The sequence below is a fragment of the Triturus cristatus genome, chromosome 3_1 (genome assembly GCF_964204655.1).
Source record: "Triturus cristatus chromosome 3_1, aTriCri1.1, whole genome shotgun sequence".
NCBI classification, from domain to species: domain Eukaryota; kingdom Metazoa; phylum Chordata; class Amphibia; order Caudata; family Salamandridae; genus Triturus; species Triturus cristatus.
In genome coordinates, this window is record NC_140583.1 from 939527135 (window position 1) to 939548748 (window position 21614).

At 47.6% G+C, this 21614-nt stretch overlaps 1 protein-coding gene across 1 annotated transcript; it reads left to right on the top strand.

The window, feature by feature from the left end:
* Nucleotides 1-6141: 6141 nt before the first annotated feature.
* LOC146861296 (uncharacterized) lies at nt 6142-20090 on the top strand. The gene is made up of 3 exons (XM_085646223.1): nt 6142-6421; nt 13270-13329; nt 19705-20090. Exons 1-3 carry the CDS (start codon nt 6142-6144, stop codon nt 20088-20090), a joined length of 726 nt encoding a protein of 241 aa, XP_085502349.1.
* Nucleotides 20091-21614: the final 1524 nt, after the last annotated feature.

Consider the following 21614-nt stretch of genomic DNA (forward strand, 5'->3'; position numbering starts at 1 on the left):
GAAATGCATTGCCACATATACACTATAACCACACAACATATTGGACAAACCTGCAGACCCAAATAGCAGCATAACGTAAAGGGCCAAGGGACACCTGATAGGAATGCATGGAAATATCACACATCAAACTTTGTTGATCACCAAGTCACACTGACAACATATGCACACATGGGGCCTCATTTATGAGGCCCCTAGCACCATCGGAACGCAACCTTTTGTGACGTTCTGTGGCGCAGAAGCCAGCGTGATATTAATCAGGCAGCACTGAGCCACTTTTTTCGGCTTAATGTTGCATCATAAATAGCAGTCCCTTCAACGCAGTGTTCCGCGTAAAAGGGGCGTCCAATGGGTGTTGCTGGGGACGTTACCAGCAACATCCATGCCCTTTTGACACTGCCTCTGATATTCGAGAAATCGGAAATCTGAGGCAGCGCCAAAAGCTTACGCCTCCCCAGGGGAGGCAGAAGGGAGGCGCAACGGGGAGAAATATCTTGATACTGGGATAGTATAATGCACGTATTAAATATAATTACTGAACGCCCCTCCTGGGACACAGCAGAAGCTTGCCCATTGTGACTGCTGCCGCTCCCCCTGAAGGCAAAACAGTTGCGTCGCTTTGCCAATCTGCCATTAATGCTGGCAAAGCGCCTGATAACCCAGCGGTGGAAGTCTTGAGCCCTGCCGCGGGTGGAGGTCTGGGGGGAGGAGGTATTGAGGGGGTCAGTGGTGGAGTGAGAAGCGTTGCACCGTGAAGAGAGTCGAGGGCTGCGAAAGTGTCCAATATCTCTAGAATGGGCACATCTGACTGAGCTATTTAAGGGTGAGGTGGAGGAATGTGAGGAGGCTGCGGGGCACAGTCCACGGAGGACCCCAGCGTGAAACAGGGTGTATGCCAACGGTTGAGTCTGGTAGTAGCTGGAGCCAGTCCAGTGGGGCTGAGGGTTGTAATCTCCTGTCTGACTGAGGCCATATCCTGGTGGGTGATGATACAAGCCTTCCCCCCCTCTGTTATGCCTGTCCGGAACCATCACAGTCCCCACTCTGGCCGATGTATTCGGCCTCTATCCTTCCCCGACTCCGCACTTGAAGTCTGGGTCCGCCCACTCCCATTCCCCTCCCGAGGTCAAGGATCTGTGACCCTCAGACTGAAATTCGTGGCAAGTGTTGGGTTAATTGGGAGGGTTGGGGTGGGTAGGGAGTTGGAGGGTTGTTTGGGAGGCAGAGCCCCCATAGATATCGAATCTTGAATATTGGGAACGTAGCGCAGGGGCATGGTTGTATACAAAGTAATGTGCTTGACTGAGGTACTATCAAGCTCTCGTATGTTTTATTTGGTCTGCATTGACAACTATGTGGCACGACGTGTAAGGTTGCATCGGATATATATGCTATATCGTCAGTTCATATGTAAAAGTATTGTGTTTCATGCATACTGTACTTCAATGGTCCTGTATATGCAAAAACAGAATAATAATTTGTTTAAAAAAAAAAACACGGGGAGAAATATCTTTATTTCTCCTCGTTTGTGCTTTTTCTATGTGTGCTGCCTTCTGCAGCACAGATAGAAAGTGAAAAAACCTCATGTGATTATTGTTGTACAGAAAGGTTACCCTTCCTGTACAACAATATTCATCCCCGCAACGCAGCCACCCTAGCACCATGGTGCAGAGGTGCCTGCGTTGGCGCAGGCAGCCCATTGTGCGCCTGCGCAGGGAAAAAGGACAGGAATTCGCCTCATGTTATAGATACGGCGCATCCCTGCCATTTTAAATTGCCGTAGGGAAGCGCAGCAGGAAGGCCTGCTGCGCTTCCCTACGGCAAAACCTCATGAATGTGCCCCATGGCATCTAACTCAAATTAACCATTGAAAGGTGCAGTACGAAATGCATGTAAATAGCTAAGTAATACTATTAGAATGTGCAACAATGTGTATACACGTGCACATAGCAATTACACACCGTAAGCATGTATTGGTGCACCATCTGATAAACTGACCTGTTCAGGGGCCACATTGCTCAGGTAGGTCAGCAAAGGGAAGGAGCACGCCATCCTTAGACCAATCCACAATATCAGTCATACCCTTTGTCTGCCAAACAGACAGTCGCCCCTGGTCCCACAGTGAACTAATACCTCACACATGGATACTGCGATGTCACGTGCATATGGGACATCAAGGTTTGGCCCTGTCAAGCCCCCCATCCAACCACGGCATGCTGTTTTGAGTACCCCTGGGAGGATGCCTGTTGGAATATGAAGGTACAGCACAATTTGCCAGAGTCCTTGAAGGGCAGGGCCCTCTGCCCCTGTTTCACAGTGTCCGGCAAACAATCACCCATGTTCTGCATGAGCCCTGTAAAATTGTCTGCTACATGATATGAGTTGCAAAAAGCAACTGCCCATCCCCCCGCGTAGCGTGCACACATCAGAGCAGTCAAGGCCACACACCGTCTACCCACCACACACAGGAACACCATAAACATGGACTTGAGTAGTTTCAAAGTTTGCGCAGGTAGACATAGGACACATGCCATGTATACTGATGTCAGCCTAAAGTAACACGTATCTATTACCTCCCAATTACAGCTGATCAAGGATATGGAGTCCAGAGTTGGGTTATGACACCATTTGGAAATCCAAGCACTGACCAACAGAAGGCATACAACCATGCCCATTGCCGGACAAGGAACATTATTGAACGCAGCTTCGGAATCCTGAAGTCAAGGTTCCGTTGCCTTGACGTATCAGGTGGAAGGCTACTTTATTCACCAGAAACTGTTTGCAAAATAATACTTAAATGTGCGATACTCCACAACATTTGTGTCAAAACTAATGTGCCCTGGGAGGAGGAGGACCAGCAGCCTGGACAGGTGGATGATGATGAACATGTGCAAGCCCAAGTGCAAGACATCCACCACACAGCAGCAGGGATACGACGTCGATCACACATAGTGACTCAATTTTTCTCATGATGTAGAAAATTGAAGTCAGTAAAATGTACAATAAAGAACATTACACAATTTCAAGTTGCATCCTCAACTTTGTGTCCATTAACGTGCAAGTTCAAATCACAGATATATACATGTGCAGATGTACATCAAACTGCTGCTGCATGGCAGTGGAAGGACCTTGGTTGTGACAAGCTGTGGCACTGCCATAGCACAGGAAAGCAACATCCTATCAAAAACATGTTTCATAGTCGTGTGCAACCTTCTTTTGCATGAATAGATGGCATGCAGTGAATCATGCATACCTGCACCCTGAGTAAGCTATGTGTGTGTGGTGGTCCTGACAAGCATAGCTGCTGAAAGTGGCCACAAATATCACGCATGGAAAAACTTGTGCAAAAGCTCCTTGGGATGCTGATGTCTCACATATGGACATGTGAAAAGTGATGCAGCATTTCCGCCGTGGATAAGAAAAATACATACATGTCTGTGCAGAGTCACAGCTCAAGCAATGACATGCAGGCACTGGCAACAATGTGTGATGTAATGTCAGTCAGCTGCTGTGCAAGTTGGAAGTACCACTCACAGATCAATCGTTATTCACTCCGAATATACACACATATCATTTTACAGAAGGAAACGTTGGTGAGAAGAAGCCACACAAGTCAACATGCAATAAGGCAACATGTCGACATAGGTTACACACATGTACCATATGTGAAACATCCCTTGAACAACAACATGGGGTACAATGACAAGCCCCCTGTGCCACCAGAACATCACTTTGTCGGACGGACTGGTGGTGCATGGGGACCATCCATATGTACAGGGAGCGGGAAACCCACCCTGTGTGACTTCACATCTCCTTCCAAATACATAGGGGCAGATTTACAAGAAAGTGACGCATCTGTAGAGATGCGTCACTTTCCCTGCACCTACTTGCCAAATCCTTGCCTCACCATGGATACACGGCGAACCATGGCGCAAGGATTGACAGATGCATCAGAAATTCTGACGCATCTGTTGACGGAAAAATCACGTATTGCTGGAGTCGTGTCGCAAGCACAACGCAACTCCAGCAATGCCCAGGGCCGCCATATGCCTAACATGCTGCATCAATACTAACGCCTGCTTCAAGCAGGCGCAGGGTGTTGACGCAGCATGGATGTAAAAGTGACTCATTGAAATCTTGTAGATTTCACTGGGTCACTTATACGGGGCTTCCTGCGACAGAACGCCCACCCTGTACACATTAAACCTGACGCAGGTGTAATGTGGCGCAGGGCTTCACAACGTGACGCATCTCCCTAGATGCGTCACGTTGTTAATGGGCAGCAACTTTTACGCAGCCGCTGCGTCACAAAAGTGATGCAAGGACGGTGCGAAAGTGACGCAAGGGGCTTGTAATTCTGCCCCAAACACTTTACACACAGCACTTAGCGGAGATTATGAGTGCCATGTACGTTGCGGTGGTAGTTGACACACAACACACATGGAACAAGATACATATCCAGATTGACCAAATGAGTGAAAGCATGGAGATGCAACTGAATACTAAACCACCCTGGAGGTGGCGTAATCATTTGCAAAAAAGGAGACATTCCGTGCAAGATTACGGACTTCCTGTGCATCTCTGTCAATCAACAGGGATGCACCAGAAGTATCGAGCCATCTGCCCACCCGTGCGCAAACACAGATGTGCCGCATGTACAATGTGGTGCACCGTTGCGCATGGATGTGCAGATGCGTGTCGCATCCCCCTGTGCAAATGCGGTGCATTGCTGGAGTTGCGTTGCAAATGAAACGTAGGTCCAGCAAGTATGATCTTGGCCCTATTGCAAACATGCTGCATTAATACTTATACATGCTTCAAGAAGGCGCAGGCTTTTGATGCTGCATGGACGTCAAAGTGACTGAGTGTAATATTGTACATGTCACTCAGCCACTTGTCTGAGGCGTTCCTGCACTGGAAGGCCACCACCCCCCCCCCCCCCCCTGCCAGGATCACCAACATCTTGCGCAGGGCTCAACAACGTGACACATCTCACTAGATGTGTCACATTGTAAATAGCCAAAAGCATGGCACTGTCTTCGCCCCGCCACTGCATCACAAAAGTGATGTAACGGTGCGCTAAATATGGCGTAATGGGATTGTACTTTTACCACTTTGTATGTACGCCGTGCCTTATCCCGCTCCATATCTGTGCTGCAGTCCACAACACTAATTTCAAGGGGATAATGCATGCACACAGATAATATCTGGTGACGTACGCATCCATGCACCAGGCTCCAAGGGTCCTGGCCCACTGCATGCCTCAAGTTGTTGCACCAGTGCAGGGTGAAGCATGGATATGCAACATATTTCTGTGAATACGTGGCACACCTGCGCATTCAGGAGTGCAAAATGCAAATGCTGCTACGATGCTACACTTCCTGGTAGTTCTGCCCTCACACATACACATCTATACAGTGGCAAATCATGATTGAGTCACTCACACAATAGAAGAGTGTTGCATCTCAATGTAAAGTGTCGCAAGTAGCAAAGCGTGGATAATTTTTACATTCTGCAGCAATAACAACATGAAAAGTGACGCTTTTACACGTAAAGTATCGCTTCTACAGGAAAGTCTCGCAAATGCACACAAACCAGTAGCATCCCAATAATGCGCGACGCACTGTGACTTACGTCACGCTTCGTAATTATTAATTCATGATGCAACACGCAAAACAAATAAGCGTCACGCATGCATACCTGAGCCTAACTGCAATAAGTGACAATCTACGCATCAACGGAAGCGTGACGCAAAACGTCAAAACGTGTCGCATCGAAGCAGGAAATGATGCAATGATTCCAGAACCTCCCAAACAAGGAAGTGCACAGTTACTTTCACTTTCCCTTACTTGCTTTCGGTGTGTGCTTGCTGGTGGAGTTGTTTGGAGTCTCTGGTGTCCTGATTTGCCTTTCAAAGTGTCTTTTGTCTGTCCCCTGTGTCTTTTGAGGTGTGTTTTTATGTCTTTAGTGATTTGTGAGTCTTGTGTGTGTCTGTAACATTAGTATTGTGGGGTGTTTGTCGATTGGGGTAGTTAGTTTTAAGGCTTCATATAGGGGTGGGTTATTTTATTGTACATATTAGGTCAATCTTAACTAAGTTTCCTTTGTCGATTTTATTAAGTTTCCTTTACGTCATCATAAATCATGTCGGGAAGGTCTCGAAATTTGACCGATCGACAGTTTGGCGGGATGATATGGCTAATATTCCACTACCTGCCCCGGATGATCAGCATGGGGGGCAGGGTCAGTCAGGGGTATGACACAGCAGGGCGCAAGCGCCGGTGGACCACTGTGCAGCAACATCTGGGGCGTCTATTCCAGATCCAGCGGACAACCCACCAGATAAAGCACCGCTGGCAGGACGTCATCAGCAGGGAGGCTGACCTGCTCGATCATCTTGGCCTGGAAGTTGGTGGTCCAGTTGGTAAGTCAATGTTTCTTGTCACTCATATATTCTCTTCAGAGGTGCTAATCTATGCCATATCTCCCTCTGCACAAATCGTATGACCAATCAATTGGCGTTGCAATGGTCTGTTTGGATTTACATATGAACGCATGCAATACAAAAGACTGTTCTGTGGCCACAGACACATATGTTGGAAACCATGGGGCAGATTTATGAGGGACTTGTGCCCCTTTGATGCCGCCGTAGCGTCACTTTTGTGACGCAGCGGTGGTGTAAACCCTGCGCCAGTTTGCGCCCTATTCACATCGTGACGCATCAATGGAGATGTGTCACGCTGTAAAGCTCTGCGCTACATTAAACCTGCGTCAGGTTTAATGTATGCAGGGTGGGTGTAACGGCGGAAATAACCCTCGGAAAAGTGACTCAGTCAAATCTATAATATGTGACTGACTCACTTTTCCGACAATGAGGCATCAAAACCCTGCACCTGCTTGAAGCAGGCGTAAGGCTTGACAGACCATGTTAGGGATGGGCAGGTTGGAACAGTGCTGGAGTTGCGTTGCGCTTGCAACACAACTTAAGCACTGCGGCAACCTTACGCCATCGAATGCGTCACGCATCTGTTTATTCCTGCGCCATGATGCGCCGCATTGCAAATGCTGCGCATCATGGGTGGCGCAAGGGTAAACTTGTGTGACCCATCTCTCCTGGCGCATCCTTGCTGATTTGCAGGGATGCGCCAGGAAACCTCAATCGGCCCCAATATATATGATGTTGACATAGAAATTTTCTCTATTCACACAGACACATGCACCAGTTAAATAAATTGATTTTTCATAGTCATGCTGTGAACAAGGGGGAGGATGATTTGGATACAAAGGGGCAGATTCATGACGTCTGGCGCATCTCTGCTAATCAGCAGAGATGCGCCAGAGGAGTTGCCACGCATCTGCCCACTCGTGCGCCACCATTGATGCGCCGCATTCATGATGCGGCGCACCGTGGCACTCGGATGGGCAGATGCGTGACGCATCTGCCGTCGTATGGATGGTGCATTGCTGGAGTTGCTTTGCAACCGCGACGCAGCTCCAGCAAGGCTCTGGGTGCCCCTATCCCTAAAATGCTGCGTCAATCCTTACGCCTGCTTCAAGCAGGCGCAGGGATGTGACGCAGCATGGCTGGAAAAGTGACTGAGTGAAATCTTGTCGATTTCACTCAGCCACTTTTAGGAGGCGTTCCTGCGCCGGAACGCCCACACCTGCCCTGGAACGCCTACATGTGGCGCAGGGCTTCACAACGTGACGCATCTCCCAGATGCGTCACGTTGTAAATACCCCGCAACATGGCGCAGGATTTGCGCCGCTGCTGCGTCACAAAAGTGACGCAACGGCGGCGTAAATGAGGCGCAAGTCAAACATAAATCTGCCCCATGATGTGTAATCACGGTGCCAAGCCCTGTGCTGGTACACAAACTGCCACCATGTGCAGGTGCAGGCAAACTTGCTAACATGTACATGGCTGCCTGCGTCGTGGGGCAGTAGTGTCTGTTCATGAAGGGACACCTTCATGCACCCTGTAGGAAACCGGGGTCTCCAGTCCCTAAGGGCGGTAACGTGACACAAGCGGCTGGGCACCCAAAGGCCTGTGTGTAAAGCAACCATACAACACGCACCTCGCATGGAATGGGGAACACACACAATAAGGTACGCCACACTGTAAAGGTTCATGCAAATAATTCAAGTTTATCCAAGTAGTTCGAGATAAATGCAGTTCATGTGATATAAATGCAATTCATGAGATGTAAATGCAGTTCATGCGATATAAATGCAATTCATGAGATGTAAATGCAGTTCCTCAGATATCAATGCAAGCTTCACTTAGATTAGCAGTGGATTCACCCGCCCCATATTCACCAGCACGTCATGCACCAGTAGGTTTCTAAAGGCTCTAGGCCACCCTAGTGTATCTCACTTCTCAGGGTAGGGTTTGGGGACTGTAGCGCCACTCCTAGGGCGTGCAGGGACCCAGGGCAGAACTCGTGGGCACACCGCTACTTTGGTTATCTGTAGCACCTCAGTGGCGATTCCCGCGCTTTACGCGCTGAGCGGTGAATACCTCAGAACAGCGCCTATTTCCACAGAGTGCTACTCGTGATTAACTGGCAATGACTACTTCAGAACGGGGCATCAAGACCAGAGCGCTGCTCGTAGTTGCCAACAGGGAACACTTTGGAACGGAGCATTTAACACAGAGCGCTGCTCGTAATTAATAGCCATGCATTTGTCATAACGGAGCATTTGAAACAGAGCCCTATCGTCATCATTCGCAAGGAATACTTCAGACTGGAGCATTTCAAACCGAGCGCCATTCGGAATCATTAGCAAGGAATACTTCAGAACGGAACATGAATAACAGAGTGCAACTCGTAAGCAATGACATTCAGCACTTCAGAACGGAACATGAAGAGCATAGTGCTACTCGTAATCAGTAACAGTGAATCTCTACACACGGAGCTAGTAGCAGGGAGCGCACCGGACTTGCGGAGCGAGTCTCTCGGGCTCCGGTGCAGTTTGTATGGCACCACGCTTCAGTACAGTCACGGGGGGCACAAGGAAAGGATCCCTTGGCGGGGTCTCTCAGTCGTGGTGACCAGGGGGACTCCCAAGTAGAGGAAACCCGGGCTCAGGGTGTGGTGCGGCTCCCAAACATCAGGGGGCGCACCGGCATCAATCACAGCATCCGGGCTTACCTTGCTCTTGACATCGGATGGCGTCCGCTCCATTGGCGATGTGGGAACTGGTCCTCGGCCTGGCGCACCTTCTTGCACAGCTGCGACGGCAGCAACGGGTCCCCGGGCTTCTCCACGGGCCTCGTGACACTGAAGGGCACTTCTTCCGGCCTTCCGCCCGCTGCGGTGAGCGCGCTTGCTTCCACGCCACAGGGGGGGGGCTGAAATTAAGGAGGGGAGCTCCGCGCTCAGCGGAGCACGCTGCCAAGGGACCCAGGCCAGGTCAGGGAGCGCAGGGGTCACAGTGCTAGTACCTGGTCGATCCCCGGTGGTTCTTCAATCTGCTTTGCATAGGGTTTCGGGGGTCAGTCAGGACACGCAGTCTCAGCATTCAGTTACTGTTCTCAGGTGTTAGATGAAGTCTTGTTGGCGCAGATGGCTCTGGCGCCCTTAAGGGGGTTCTGTTACAGGGGGGTAGGGATGGAGTTAATGACTAGGTCCTTCCTAGTCAGGCTGGGCAGAGGTTCTTTTGGTCCTCCTACTGCTGTGCAAGATCAGAGGGTTTCACAGGGTCCCTCACTCACTTAAGAGGCAGCACCTAAATCCTGTCACTCTCAGAGGCATAAGTCCCTGGCTAGGCCCAACCGCCTACACTCCTGCGTGGATTCTCCAGCTCTGCTGTACCCCACTGGCCAACTCACCACAAAAAGTACCCTTCCTCACTTAAGTAGCCCTAGGTCAGGTGACCTCTAGCCAAGGCGGATAAAGTAAAATGCCACCTCCCTCCTAGAAGGTTCCAGCACATTCCAGGAGCTTCCCCATTCTACCCATGGGACAAAAGGCGGGCTGGTGTCGCAACATTGTTGTGGGGTCCCAGCCAGCTCCTGGCAGCTAGGGTGCTACTATGAAAGACCACTCTGCAGTAGCAGGGGTCTGTGGCAGCCATCTTGGGAGAAGGGAGCACCTGCACCTTAACACTGATTGGCAATGAAAAGGCGCCCGGAGACCTAGTACAACACAAAAATGATGGTGGACAAAAATTAGGCACGATCACAAATAGAAGGGGGGACCACCCTAGGGCTGACAGGTCCAACACACCCCAAGGTCACAAATGTCATGATTCTCTCCTCCAATGTGTGTAATCAAATGCAGCATGCATTGAGCAATGATAAATGAAATGATTAAATAGTCCCTTTTTCGAGACACAGTAGGCCAGCCTTAGGGTGGAGTGCCATCCTGATGGTTTCCCAGTTAATTGCCACTCTGTAAGTCTGGCCATGCATCAGTGGCTATGGGTGTTGTGTGTGAACATCCACATCTATCAACATGCAACATAGCAAGCCTTTTAAAAAATGAGTGCAAATTTTGCATATTCACAAGTGCATGGTAAAACACGCTTGCTGGATTTGCAGTTCATTGTCAATGTTAAGCATGAATCAGCACCACCAGGATGTAGAATATAGTGAAGTACTGTTGGAACAAGGAATATTTAAAATGTCAATGTTGTATTCCATTGCTTGGAATTTCAAACAGTGTGGTGCAGACAAAGGTCTGGGGTTGCATCATTCCTGCACTATCTTGTATTTCAGTCCATACCCTGTGCATATGTCACGATATACATGACTCTGGTTGCGTATGTAAGCATGCGGCATCAATAGATGAATCAAGCAGGCATCATCATCAGGATTAGCCTACTCACATGTGAGGGTCGCAATCCAGCTGCAGTTGCAGAGTCTGTTACATACATTTGAAAAGGAGAGGTGCACGGTGTGGTCTGCGCAGGATGTTTGTTGTCAGCTCATTGCATGTGGGTCGTAAGCATGCGCTAGTCCACTTAAGGTGCATAAGCTCACTATTACACACCCAGCTTCATTGTAAACGCTGAATGCTGGAGTGACGTGTGTGCCAGATTGGTAGGAGCGGTTGGTGACAGGGGTACATTTGTGATCATCAAAGGATGAGTATCATGGTAGATGCGCTGTCTGTGGTGCTCAATGTTGTCAAAGATGAGATGGAGGGGTAGCAGGTTTTGCATGAAGATATATGTTTACATTGACCTGTGTCTGAAAATGTCAATGATCCTGGAGGCACATGACATCTGTGTGGAAATATGAGCAGCGCTTGTTGTAGTGATCCTGTGAGGGGGACATGTCCGCATGCACAATGCTAGCTCTGCCAATGTAACTCGTGAAGTGGATTCTTAGTGTAGCATTTCTGGAGTTGCTGAGGATTGATTGGGTGAGTCATTTGCCCTTGTAAAATCTTGATGTGTGTGTGGATTGTTGAGATGGTGTCCTTGCTTTGGATCCTTATCAAGGGGATTTATGGTGTCTTAGCGTCCCCGTCCTACATCGTTGCAAAATGGTGTCTGCATGTGTCTCACTAATGATGTGGTCTGTATGTGATCCGTGTTGACTTCCTGTGCTGCTGTGTGTCTGTGTTGGAGACTGTAGCAAAATCATCTAGACATTACGATAACCATCTGTGTGGTCCATTGAGAACCAAGCTTGTGTAGTGCAAGGTGTTGTTGGCATTTTGGTTTGTGGCTCATTATAGTTGTTACTTGTCAAGAATCTGTAATTTCTGTGTGGGGTGCTAATTGTTTCATATCGATGCAGCTGTATGGTTGACAGGAGGTGTACGTCAGAACGGTCAGGCCATGGGGGTATGAGGTCTTGGTGTGGTGGATGTGTTGATGTTGCCACCGTCCTTGTGGCTGTGCCTTGTGGCCAGTTGCTACTGTGTGATGTCTACAAGCTTGTCAATGCATTTTGCTAACCTGTTGGCACGTCTGTAGTCAAGATGTGAGTTGAGCTATGTCACAAGTCTGTGGAACATGTATGCGAATGCATGTTGGGCAATGATGTATGTGATGTGGGTTGTGTACACACCTCAGGGGCATGTAGGTATTTGGACGAGGTTCCCACAGGGGTGTTGTCCTTGTTCTGACCTGGATCTGTGCACTTAGTCGTTTGATGTTGAGCGTGCAATGGCTTGTGCTTCACTTTGTGATGTAGATGTACCTATTGAGTGCAATGGCATGTGCACACACCAGACAGTTGTTGTAGACTAATCATGAAATGGGATGATTGATTGGTGAGTCATCTGCTAACTTGGGATGGAAAGGTAGCGTTTACCATGATTCCTGTGAGTAACGCTCCATCTGTTGCTAGTCTTTTTGCGGATGATACAGATCTCCATGGCTAGTCTTCAAAGGGTGGATACTTTGATGGCGATGCATGTCATGATCCAGAGTTGGTGTAGTTTTGTGTGTACGTAGTGTGCGTGTACTTGGTGGTGTACGCCAGGGTGCATTGTAGTCTGGATTAATGTCCATGGGTGTTGCTGGCTGTGTAATTTGCGTAGCGTGTAGATTTGCCACTGGTACAGTCCATACAAAGTGATCCAAGTTTGAGCTGATGTATTGTGTATATGCATGTCCAATGATTGAGTTTGGGCTTGTTGCTGGGTAAAGATGGCTTTGGCTGATGGTCCGATACTGTGCATCTGCAGTGTGTACATGCATCAAACTACATGTTCGCTTGAATGTATCATGGATGTACACCTTGAATGCTGCATACGTCAGGGTGGATGCACTTCAGGTGAATCAGCATCCCGAACAGAGTGTAAAGCAGGCAGCCAAATGTAACCCTAGTCATGTGTGAGCCACTATGCAACAGTCATCTGCAAGATCATATCAGTGTGCAATCAGTGAACATGATAGAGCTTTACATGCTGTGGGAATGTTGAGAGTCGAAGAAGCGTTGTCAGTGTCTGTGGCTAATAACTGCGTACACATGTGCATGTGCATAAACACGTTTTTAAAACAGCAATCCTTACAGCAGTCAGCAACAGTGTCTGCATAAGGGCATGTGTGTTGAATCTGTTGATGCATGTGCGAAATCACAGGGATGGCACACATGTGTGTTCCACACTCAGTGAACATTGATGTGGAAGCAATCCAGTGTTTCCACTGTCCATGTGTGTTAGGAAAAATATGGCTGCACTCAATGTAAAAGGAGTGACACGTCCTGTTATTTCCATGCATGTGTCACGCTAAATAATGTTTTGGTCTAAATTTGCATGTACATATGATGTGATTCTATACCAATTTGTACTTCTGTTACTCTTCTTGTAGGTGGCCCACGGCCATATACACAGGGGGAGGTCGACAGCTTTGAAGACCCAAATGCCACCAGTGAGTATCCATGTTCATATAATTTGATGTGTATCAAGTGCGAGGATGGAAGCAAAACTGTGTATGAGTGCAACTATGGTACAATCACAACTTCCTGCTGCAGTCAGAACTTATCTTTTGCATCCAAATTCCAAACAACATGATGTAACATGTTGTGACGGTTGTACTACGTGTGGACATGTGTGGACAGATCAGAAGCCACAACACTGTCCGACACTCCTTGCCACTATCCACAAGGCAAAATGGAGTGGCCATTGCCACTGGGACTGGAGTAGCCGAAGCCAAGTTGATAAAACAGCATCTGAACCCTGCCAGAAGGAGAGGAGTGCATGCTGGACACAGTGCTCACTACATGTTGGGGATGTAGCATTCACCAATTGTTGTACAGGGCGTGATTTCAGGGTTGCAGTGGGGGTGCAAGGTCAGAGTCAGCTGGTCTATGGATGTACATGGCTTGACATGCCTCTCAATATTGATTCAATGTGGTGACACAGAGAACAACCAGCCAATAAGTGGCCATGCTCAGTGTCCATGCTTGTCACATGGCTCTTCACGTCAGTGCACTGATTGCCCTAGAGCATGAAAGGTGACTAGGACTCAGACCTGCACAGAAAATGAATGCGCCTACATGTTAAAAATATTTTTTATTACAAAAATTAGCAAGGCCAGATAGACAACAGATTATGTTCAGTATGCATGCAAGGTCGTGCTGTACGATTGTTACCATGAACAAGCCAAGCTGATCCACATTTCATATTTCATGTGAGAAAAGAGATCACTGTGACACCCAATGCAAATTTGTGAGGCTGTGTCCCTTCATCAGGGGTATACTGTGTTGAGAAAAGAATAACGATTAAAAAGGTAGCACACCTGTGATCAGATATGTAGATGAACACTAGTATGGCATGTGAATACACCGTGCTCCCCTCACCACTGGTGAATGTAACAAATGAAATAGAAAAAAACCCATGACTATCACGAGGATTACAATCTACATTCCAATAGTTCCAAGCACTATGGAAATGGACATGACGCTATGGAAGCAAGCTGTAGCACACCAGAACTTCTGAGTGATCAAAATGAGTTGCACAAGAACAATAACAAGAGTGTGACAATTTATGTAGATGATATAATGGATGTCTCATGAAGCCTGAAGACAGTCAATGATGAATTTAGTTGAAATTTAATTTTGGGCACCATTGATGTGTGGCAATTTGACATACATACCACATGCCAATGGAGTTGAAGCATGGAATGGTCTTACAATTTGAATTGCACATTTGAATGCATCTAAATGTTGAATTCCACGACAATTTAAAATCTGTGTACACAATAGCAATTGTAACTGGAATGAGAATCTGTACATACAGTTAAACACAACTTCCATGGGTTTCCTGGGTGCACCATCTTATGCTAACACATACATGGACAAATGTCCAAAGTTCATATTCTTGAACACACTACGTGGCAAGAAGTTTTGCTATGTTCACCTCGATTCTTTGATATCATCTCCTTCCTTTCAACATTTGCGACGCCAGCCATGATTCTGAAAATACGCACACGTAACCAAATAGGTCCAAGGATACAATTCACACATCCTATCATCAGGTTGCACTCCTAGTCAACCTTCACGGTCTCGGCCACTCCATACTTACTACATATATGGCCTGCTGGTACATTAGCAACAGTGCACGCGTACCGCAAATCAATGATTCATGTGTCATATAAGTGTGCGCTCATCCCAAAAAATGACATTTGATCCTTCACGTCCGTGAACAATTTGGAGAAGTTCAAGTATATTGTAGTGACAGTTTAATGTCATCCTTGCATTAATTAGCCAATGTATCATGCTATGGAAAAATTGTCAGTGCAATTACCATCAACATCCCTAGCCCCAAAACATTTGTATATGGATGAGCCATAGGAATGGCAGTCAGACTTATTAATCAATCAATCAATCATTACTTTTGTAAATTGCTCTACTCACACGTGAGGGTCTCTATGCGCGGGGGGAGGTGTGCTGCTATTGTTCGAACAGCCTGTTCCTGAGTGCCCTCATGAAGGCAAGGAGGACCAGGCTCAGCTGTAGGAGGGTGTTCCAGGTCTTTGCGGCATGTTGGCAGTACAAAATCCTGCCGCTGGTAGATCTTTGGATGTGGGGGACAGTGGCAAGGGCAAGGTCACTGAAAGGGCACTGGCAATTCTGGTAGTAGACGGTGATTATCCTGTTGAGGTATGTTTGACCGGTGTGGGGGAGTGCTCTGTGTGCATGGGTGAGAAGCTTGCAGGCGATCCTCTTGTTGACGGTGAGCCAATGCAGGGATCCCAGATGGGGTGTGATGTGGCTGTGGCAAGAGAAGTTGTGCACAAGGTGTGCAGAAGCGTTCTGTATGTGTTGCGGACGTTTACGGAGTTTGGCAGTGGCTCCCACATTGTCTGCATGTCAATGGTGCAGCCTGATGCAGACGAGGCCAAGGGTGAAGCTTCTACTGGTTGCAGTGGGGATCCACTTGTACATCTTGCTGAGCATGCGAAAGGTGTTGTAGCTGGCGGATGAGACGACGTTGACCTGCCTGGTCATGGTGAGTGTTGATTCGAGGTTGACCCCCAGGTTGCTTGCATGGTTGGTGTCTGCCGGTGCTGCTCTCAGTGTAGTTGTCCACCAGGAGTTGTCCCTGGCTGTGGGGGTGGATCCAAAGAAGAGGACCCCCGTCTTGGGTGAGTTTGGCTTCAGTCATTTGTTCGTCATCCACTCGTCAACGGCAGTCATTCCTTTGTGGATGTTGGTTTTGGTGTTGAGGTTGTCCTTGGTGAGGGAAAGGATCAGCTGTGTGTTGTCAGCGTAGGAGATGATGTGGAGGTGGTGCAGTTGTGCAACGTGTGCAAGCGTGCCCATGGAGATGATGAACAATGTTGTGCAGAGGGATGATCTTTGTGTTCTGCCGCTGATGATCTTTGAGGCTTGGGAGCAGAATGACTGTAGGCGGAGGCTCTGGCTGCTGCCAGAGAGGAAGGAGGTGGTCCACTCCAGAGCCTTGCTTTGGATTCCTGCGTGTTTGAGGCATGTGCGTAGGGTGCGTTGACAGACATTGTTGAAGGCGGCTGAGAGGTCATGGCGGATGTGTGGCGCCCTTTCATCATTGTACATCAGGGGCCAGATGCCATTGGTGTCGGCAATGAGGCCATTGTCAATACTGGGATTCCTGCAGATGTCGGAGTGTGACAGGTCCAGGATGGTGTACTCCTCGAGGTAGCCGGTCAGTTGTTTGTTTGCAATCTTGTGCATGCCCTTTAGCAGGAATGGGAGCAGGGAAATTGTCTGGAAGTTCTTGAGGCCTCTTGCATCCACCTTGGATTCCTGGAGTGAGGCGTTGATCTCGGCGTGCATCAATATTTGCTGGGAAGCTCGCACTCTCGAAGGAGATGTTGATGGCCTTGAGGAGATGGGTTGCGATGGTGGGGCTAGCTTTGCTGCACATGTGGTGCGCAAATGTGTCAGACGGTGAGATGTTGTCCTTCACATTGCTCCAGGTGAGCAGGGGGGTCAGTGTGGATGGTGGCCGGGGTGTCTGAGGTGTTGGTGCCTGTCAAGGTGTACGGGTTGTGGTAGCTGTTGTGGATGTCTGCAATATTGCAATGGAAGAGTGTGGCAAGGGTGTATCACAGGTCTTGCAGTTGTGGGATGTCATTGGTCTTGGAGCCAGGGTTGGAGGGTACCTTAATGATGTTGAATATCTCATTGTTATTGGGGGCGCTGTTGTCTATGCAGTCCTTGGTGGTGGCCCTTGTAGCAGTTCAGATGAGGTGATGGTGTCTGAGGATGCCGTTCTTGTGGCCCACATACTGTCTGGTGTCTGTTTGGGGTGCAATGTTTTATGTACTTTCTGGCATGTGTGTATGGAGGGCCGTATGTCCACAGTGAACCAGGCAGCCTTCTTGTCAATGTGTCTGTTGGAGGGTTCTGTGATCGGGGTGACAGTGTTGTGGCAGTCATTGATCAATTGCCTGCATTTGCATGTGGCGCAGTCAGTGTAGTTTGGGTTGGCGTGTGGGCTCTGGGCAAGGGTGTTGTCAAGCTGTTCATTGTTGTCTTTGATCTGGCTGCTGCATGTGATGTGTTGAATGTGTTGGGGTGTGGTGATTTGTCTTGAAGGTGTAGTGGATGCACCAATGGCCAGTCCAGTTTGGTGGTGTGGCTGAAAGGGACATGGGAGGTAGCCGAGGATCTTGGTCAAGCGTGCGTCTGGCGGAGTGGGTGTGCGTTTTGACGAGCTGACTGAGTCCGAGGTAGACTACCAGGGTGGAGGAGTTGTTGTGTTTGTGGTTCTTGAGGTGGAGGTTCAGGTGTACCAGGAGGATGTAGTCATGCGTGCAGAACCAATTGGCAATGGTGTCACAGAATTGAGGCCAGGGTCCAGGGGTTCTGTAGACGAGGGTTCCTCTGAGAATGGGGTTGTGGTATGTGTGGCTCTTCAAGTGCATGAGTTTGGCGGTGCTGAGGGTGTGGTCATTGATGTGTGAGGCCCAGAGGGTTTTGTGGTCGACCATGACAATGCCAAGTCCACCTCCTACTCCGTTGTTGCGGTCCCTGCCAGTGTTCTTGTAGCCGTCCAGAATGGCTATGGCAACGTCGGGCATGGAGGAGGCCTTCAGACATGTCTCCCCCAGGAAGGCAACATCCGTGGAAGATGTATGGATTGTGTCCACGAGTTGGATGGGGTGTTTGCGTACTGTGTATAGCATATGCTGTATTTGAATGCGTTTTGCCTTGTGCTGGGTCAATGAAAAGGTCAATTTGTAATGTATGGAAAATTCCTGTGGATATGCCTTGCAAGCTGCACATCAATATGTCTGTGAGTCATGTAGTTGGCATTCAATCTGTCGGTCATCACATTTCTCATGTGGTTCCATTGTGCTCGTGGACCCACCAACCTTGGATGGGTATGCAATATTCCTACAACGGAGTATAGATCAGTTTCCAGGATGATGTCAATATATGTGTACCAAAGCGGGTGTAGTGTCCATGCATTGACTTTTCCTACGTGTAACACAACAGATGGGAGACCATGCGTGGTTCGTCCTCATGGAATTCCACACGGAATATTTCAAGCCTAGGGTGGCTTTTAGAAATTTGTAGTCCACAGCCATTTGTTTGTGGGACAGGAATCAGCCTCCTATTTGATTATTTTGCTGACAGCCTCATCTCATGTCTAGACGTATCACAGACCCACTTTCACAATTAATGTTGGTACAGGACTTACAATGTGTGTCCCACAGATGATTGGATGTGTATGGCACAATCAATGAGATGGCCGATGGCCAGGATGACCCGGCCCAGCATGGTTGCATTAGCAGTTAATGCATGGACTGCAGGTGAGCATTTCTGCAGTCCACACACTTCAACAGCTAGTCATGTGTCCTTCTGATGTGACCCTTGGAAATGTAGTACTTGATTGTCCCTTTTTTCCCATGGAACAGATAAGGGATGATGTTGACATTGCTGTGACGTGCTTTAGTGCACAGGGTAGGTGACACCACGAACGTATTTCAACACACAAGTGTGGCACATCCTGTCTGATAGTGTTATATTCACATTCATGACAACATAAGACTTATGTCATGATGCTGTGACGCATCCTTGATCCTTTGTCATGATGACTGAGTTGCTGCAAGATATGGTAGATTTGTTACTGTGTTTTGGAGATTGGACAATACCCACAAAAACCATGGGCTACATGTAAGTGCTTGTAGCATGTATGCTGTGAACGCCAAGCTGACGTTAATTGCACCCTGCTAGTACTACATGGCATGCTGCATGCCATCCAATTTTAGTATTGTTATGAATTATGAGTCTCCTTGGTGTGTAGACAGCAAGCACATCTCTGTGTTCCAATATGCAATTGCCACTTCAGTGCATTCCTCTGTTGGAGTGTGAAATGAACGGGCTAGTGGTAAATATGCAAGGGAAGGAGTTCTTCTTCCATGACAAACTGTGACACTGTCAGAACCTAGCGTCCATTGCAGATTCATGTCCACATGACTCCATGACTGATACAAGGCGAGCCAGATGTCATTTTTGTGGGGAAATGATCACATGTCGTGATGCCTGTTGACTGGTTCTTACATTCATATGGCTCATCATTAATTAGTTACTATGTCAAGTGTGCCAAGGATTACCATGCAACCATGACATTCAGCTGACTGCACAGTATGTGCCGAGCTAAATCAGTACTTATGTATTGGTGTGTGTGGGCATCAAATGGAAAAGATGATTTGCCCAAATGTGTTTTACATTACACCTGACAGCATGCATTTCCTATGATTTAATGTCCGGCATGTTCTGGTGAACTGACACATGTCCACCTTTTCATACAGATAACATGAATGCAGAGGATGAGCGGGCTTTCCGCATAAGGAAGGCCCAATATCTACACATCCTCTCCGTGGCAAAGGGCTTCCGCTGGACCTCCCGCCAGTATGAGAAGCAGCGGGCTACCGACACGTGGACCACCGACCCCGCCTCAAGGGATGGCATGCAGCCACAACAGCATCCTCCCCCTCCCGTGGCCCCATCGACCTCATCAGCCGCTGTTGTCCCCAGTGGAGCAGCCTCTGGATCGTCTGCTCCACAGGCCATACCGGAGCAGGCAATGGACACCCTGATGTCCAGACTTGATTCCATGGACAGGAAAATCGAGAAGTTGGAGGAGAAATTGGACACGGTCCACCAGAGACTGGAATATTTGATTAGCCAAATCTAGGGGCTAATAGAAATATGGTTTACAGTTATTGTGTTTGTTAATATTATTATTTTGTAAGTATCATTTTGTTAGTGATTGTAGATTTTGTAGTATATGTAGGCATAGTTAGTTGAGATAGGTTTTTAGATGTAGATGTAGTTTTAAGGTTTTTATCATAGGGGTTTTTTAAATACTTTTAGGGGTGGGGGGTAATGTTATGTGTGTTAATGTTTATGGAAAAAAAAAAAAAAAATTGAAAAAAAAATATATATTTGTTTTAGTATGGTGTTATAGTTAGTAAATGTGTAGTTTAAGTATGTGTATGTCTATTCTGCATTGATGTCTTAAGGGGGGTGGGGGGATGATGTCTACTTGTCTGCGTGATCATAGTTTAGCTTAGGTTAATAGAGTTAAGTTCGTTAGTGTAAGATTAGTTAGTTTAGATAGGTTTTGCTTTTTAGATTAGTTGTTTAGATAAGTTAGTGTGTTATGTAATGTAAATCTTGATCACCATTCTTATTTTATAAACCTTTCTTAACATACATTGGACTATATTCTATGTCATTCCGCATTTCATATGTGGTATGTGTGAGTTGGTGGGCACATGGACTGTGACCACCGGTTCCTGTTTGAGTGCATCATATTAGTACATTGAGGTCGGTTTGTGCTACATGTCTGACTAGATGTACATGTTCATGGAACACCTGTGCTTTGCTTTTGTTGGTAGCCAATATTGGTCTGACACATACATACGTTTTGGATTCTAATCATGAGTTTTCTGCCAACCTCTGCATGAAACTTTAGCAATATTCTGTCTCTGCTGGGTACCATGTTGACATATGTATGTGAAATACAGCTTTTATCTTACACAGATGTACTGAATGTACTCACCACACATCTGATCCCTCCGTGTTGTAATAGCTACACCATGTTCATGTGCAAGTGGTCATTGTGTTACAAGTGGCTAGCTCATATGACTGTACAACACACTGTCTGTATACAGACGTATTTACGACTTATGGATGTTGTATGAAGTAACGTGGTTAAAATTTCTGGCCATTTAGTTGGGGCAGGACAACAATATTGTTAGACACAACGTCATCAATGGTGATGTGCTGTCTCGAAATCATAGTTTGCAGCCAGGAAGTGTGTTTTTGTGACACACTGGCAGGGCTTTTCTCAGCCCCATTTTGACAGAGATTCAACCATCCACTGTGTGGAGACTTGCTTAAGTTTTGTACTGTGTAGACGTCTCATGTTGCACACACCTTCCCCAGCAAAGGTCCCTCCCCGCACTTGTAGGAAACACAACAGGTGGCCGGTGACAGTAGGAGTCCCGGATGTAAGTGAAGAGGTGAATCTTGAAAACCTCACAACAGCCCAGAGTATACTCCATGATGTTAATGTGTGTAGTGAATAAGTTCAAGACTTGAGCTGCTATTGTGAAGGAGTTGCACACTAAAGCTCACACCCTCCTTACCCATGCGACAACCACTAGCTGTTGACCTTTTGCTCTGATTTTGCAAGTGGTGGTGTATTGTGACA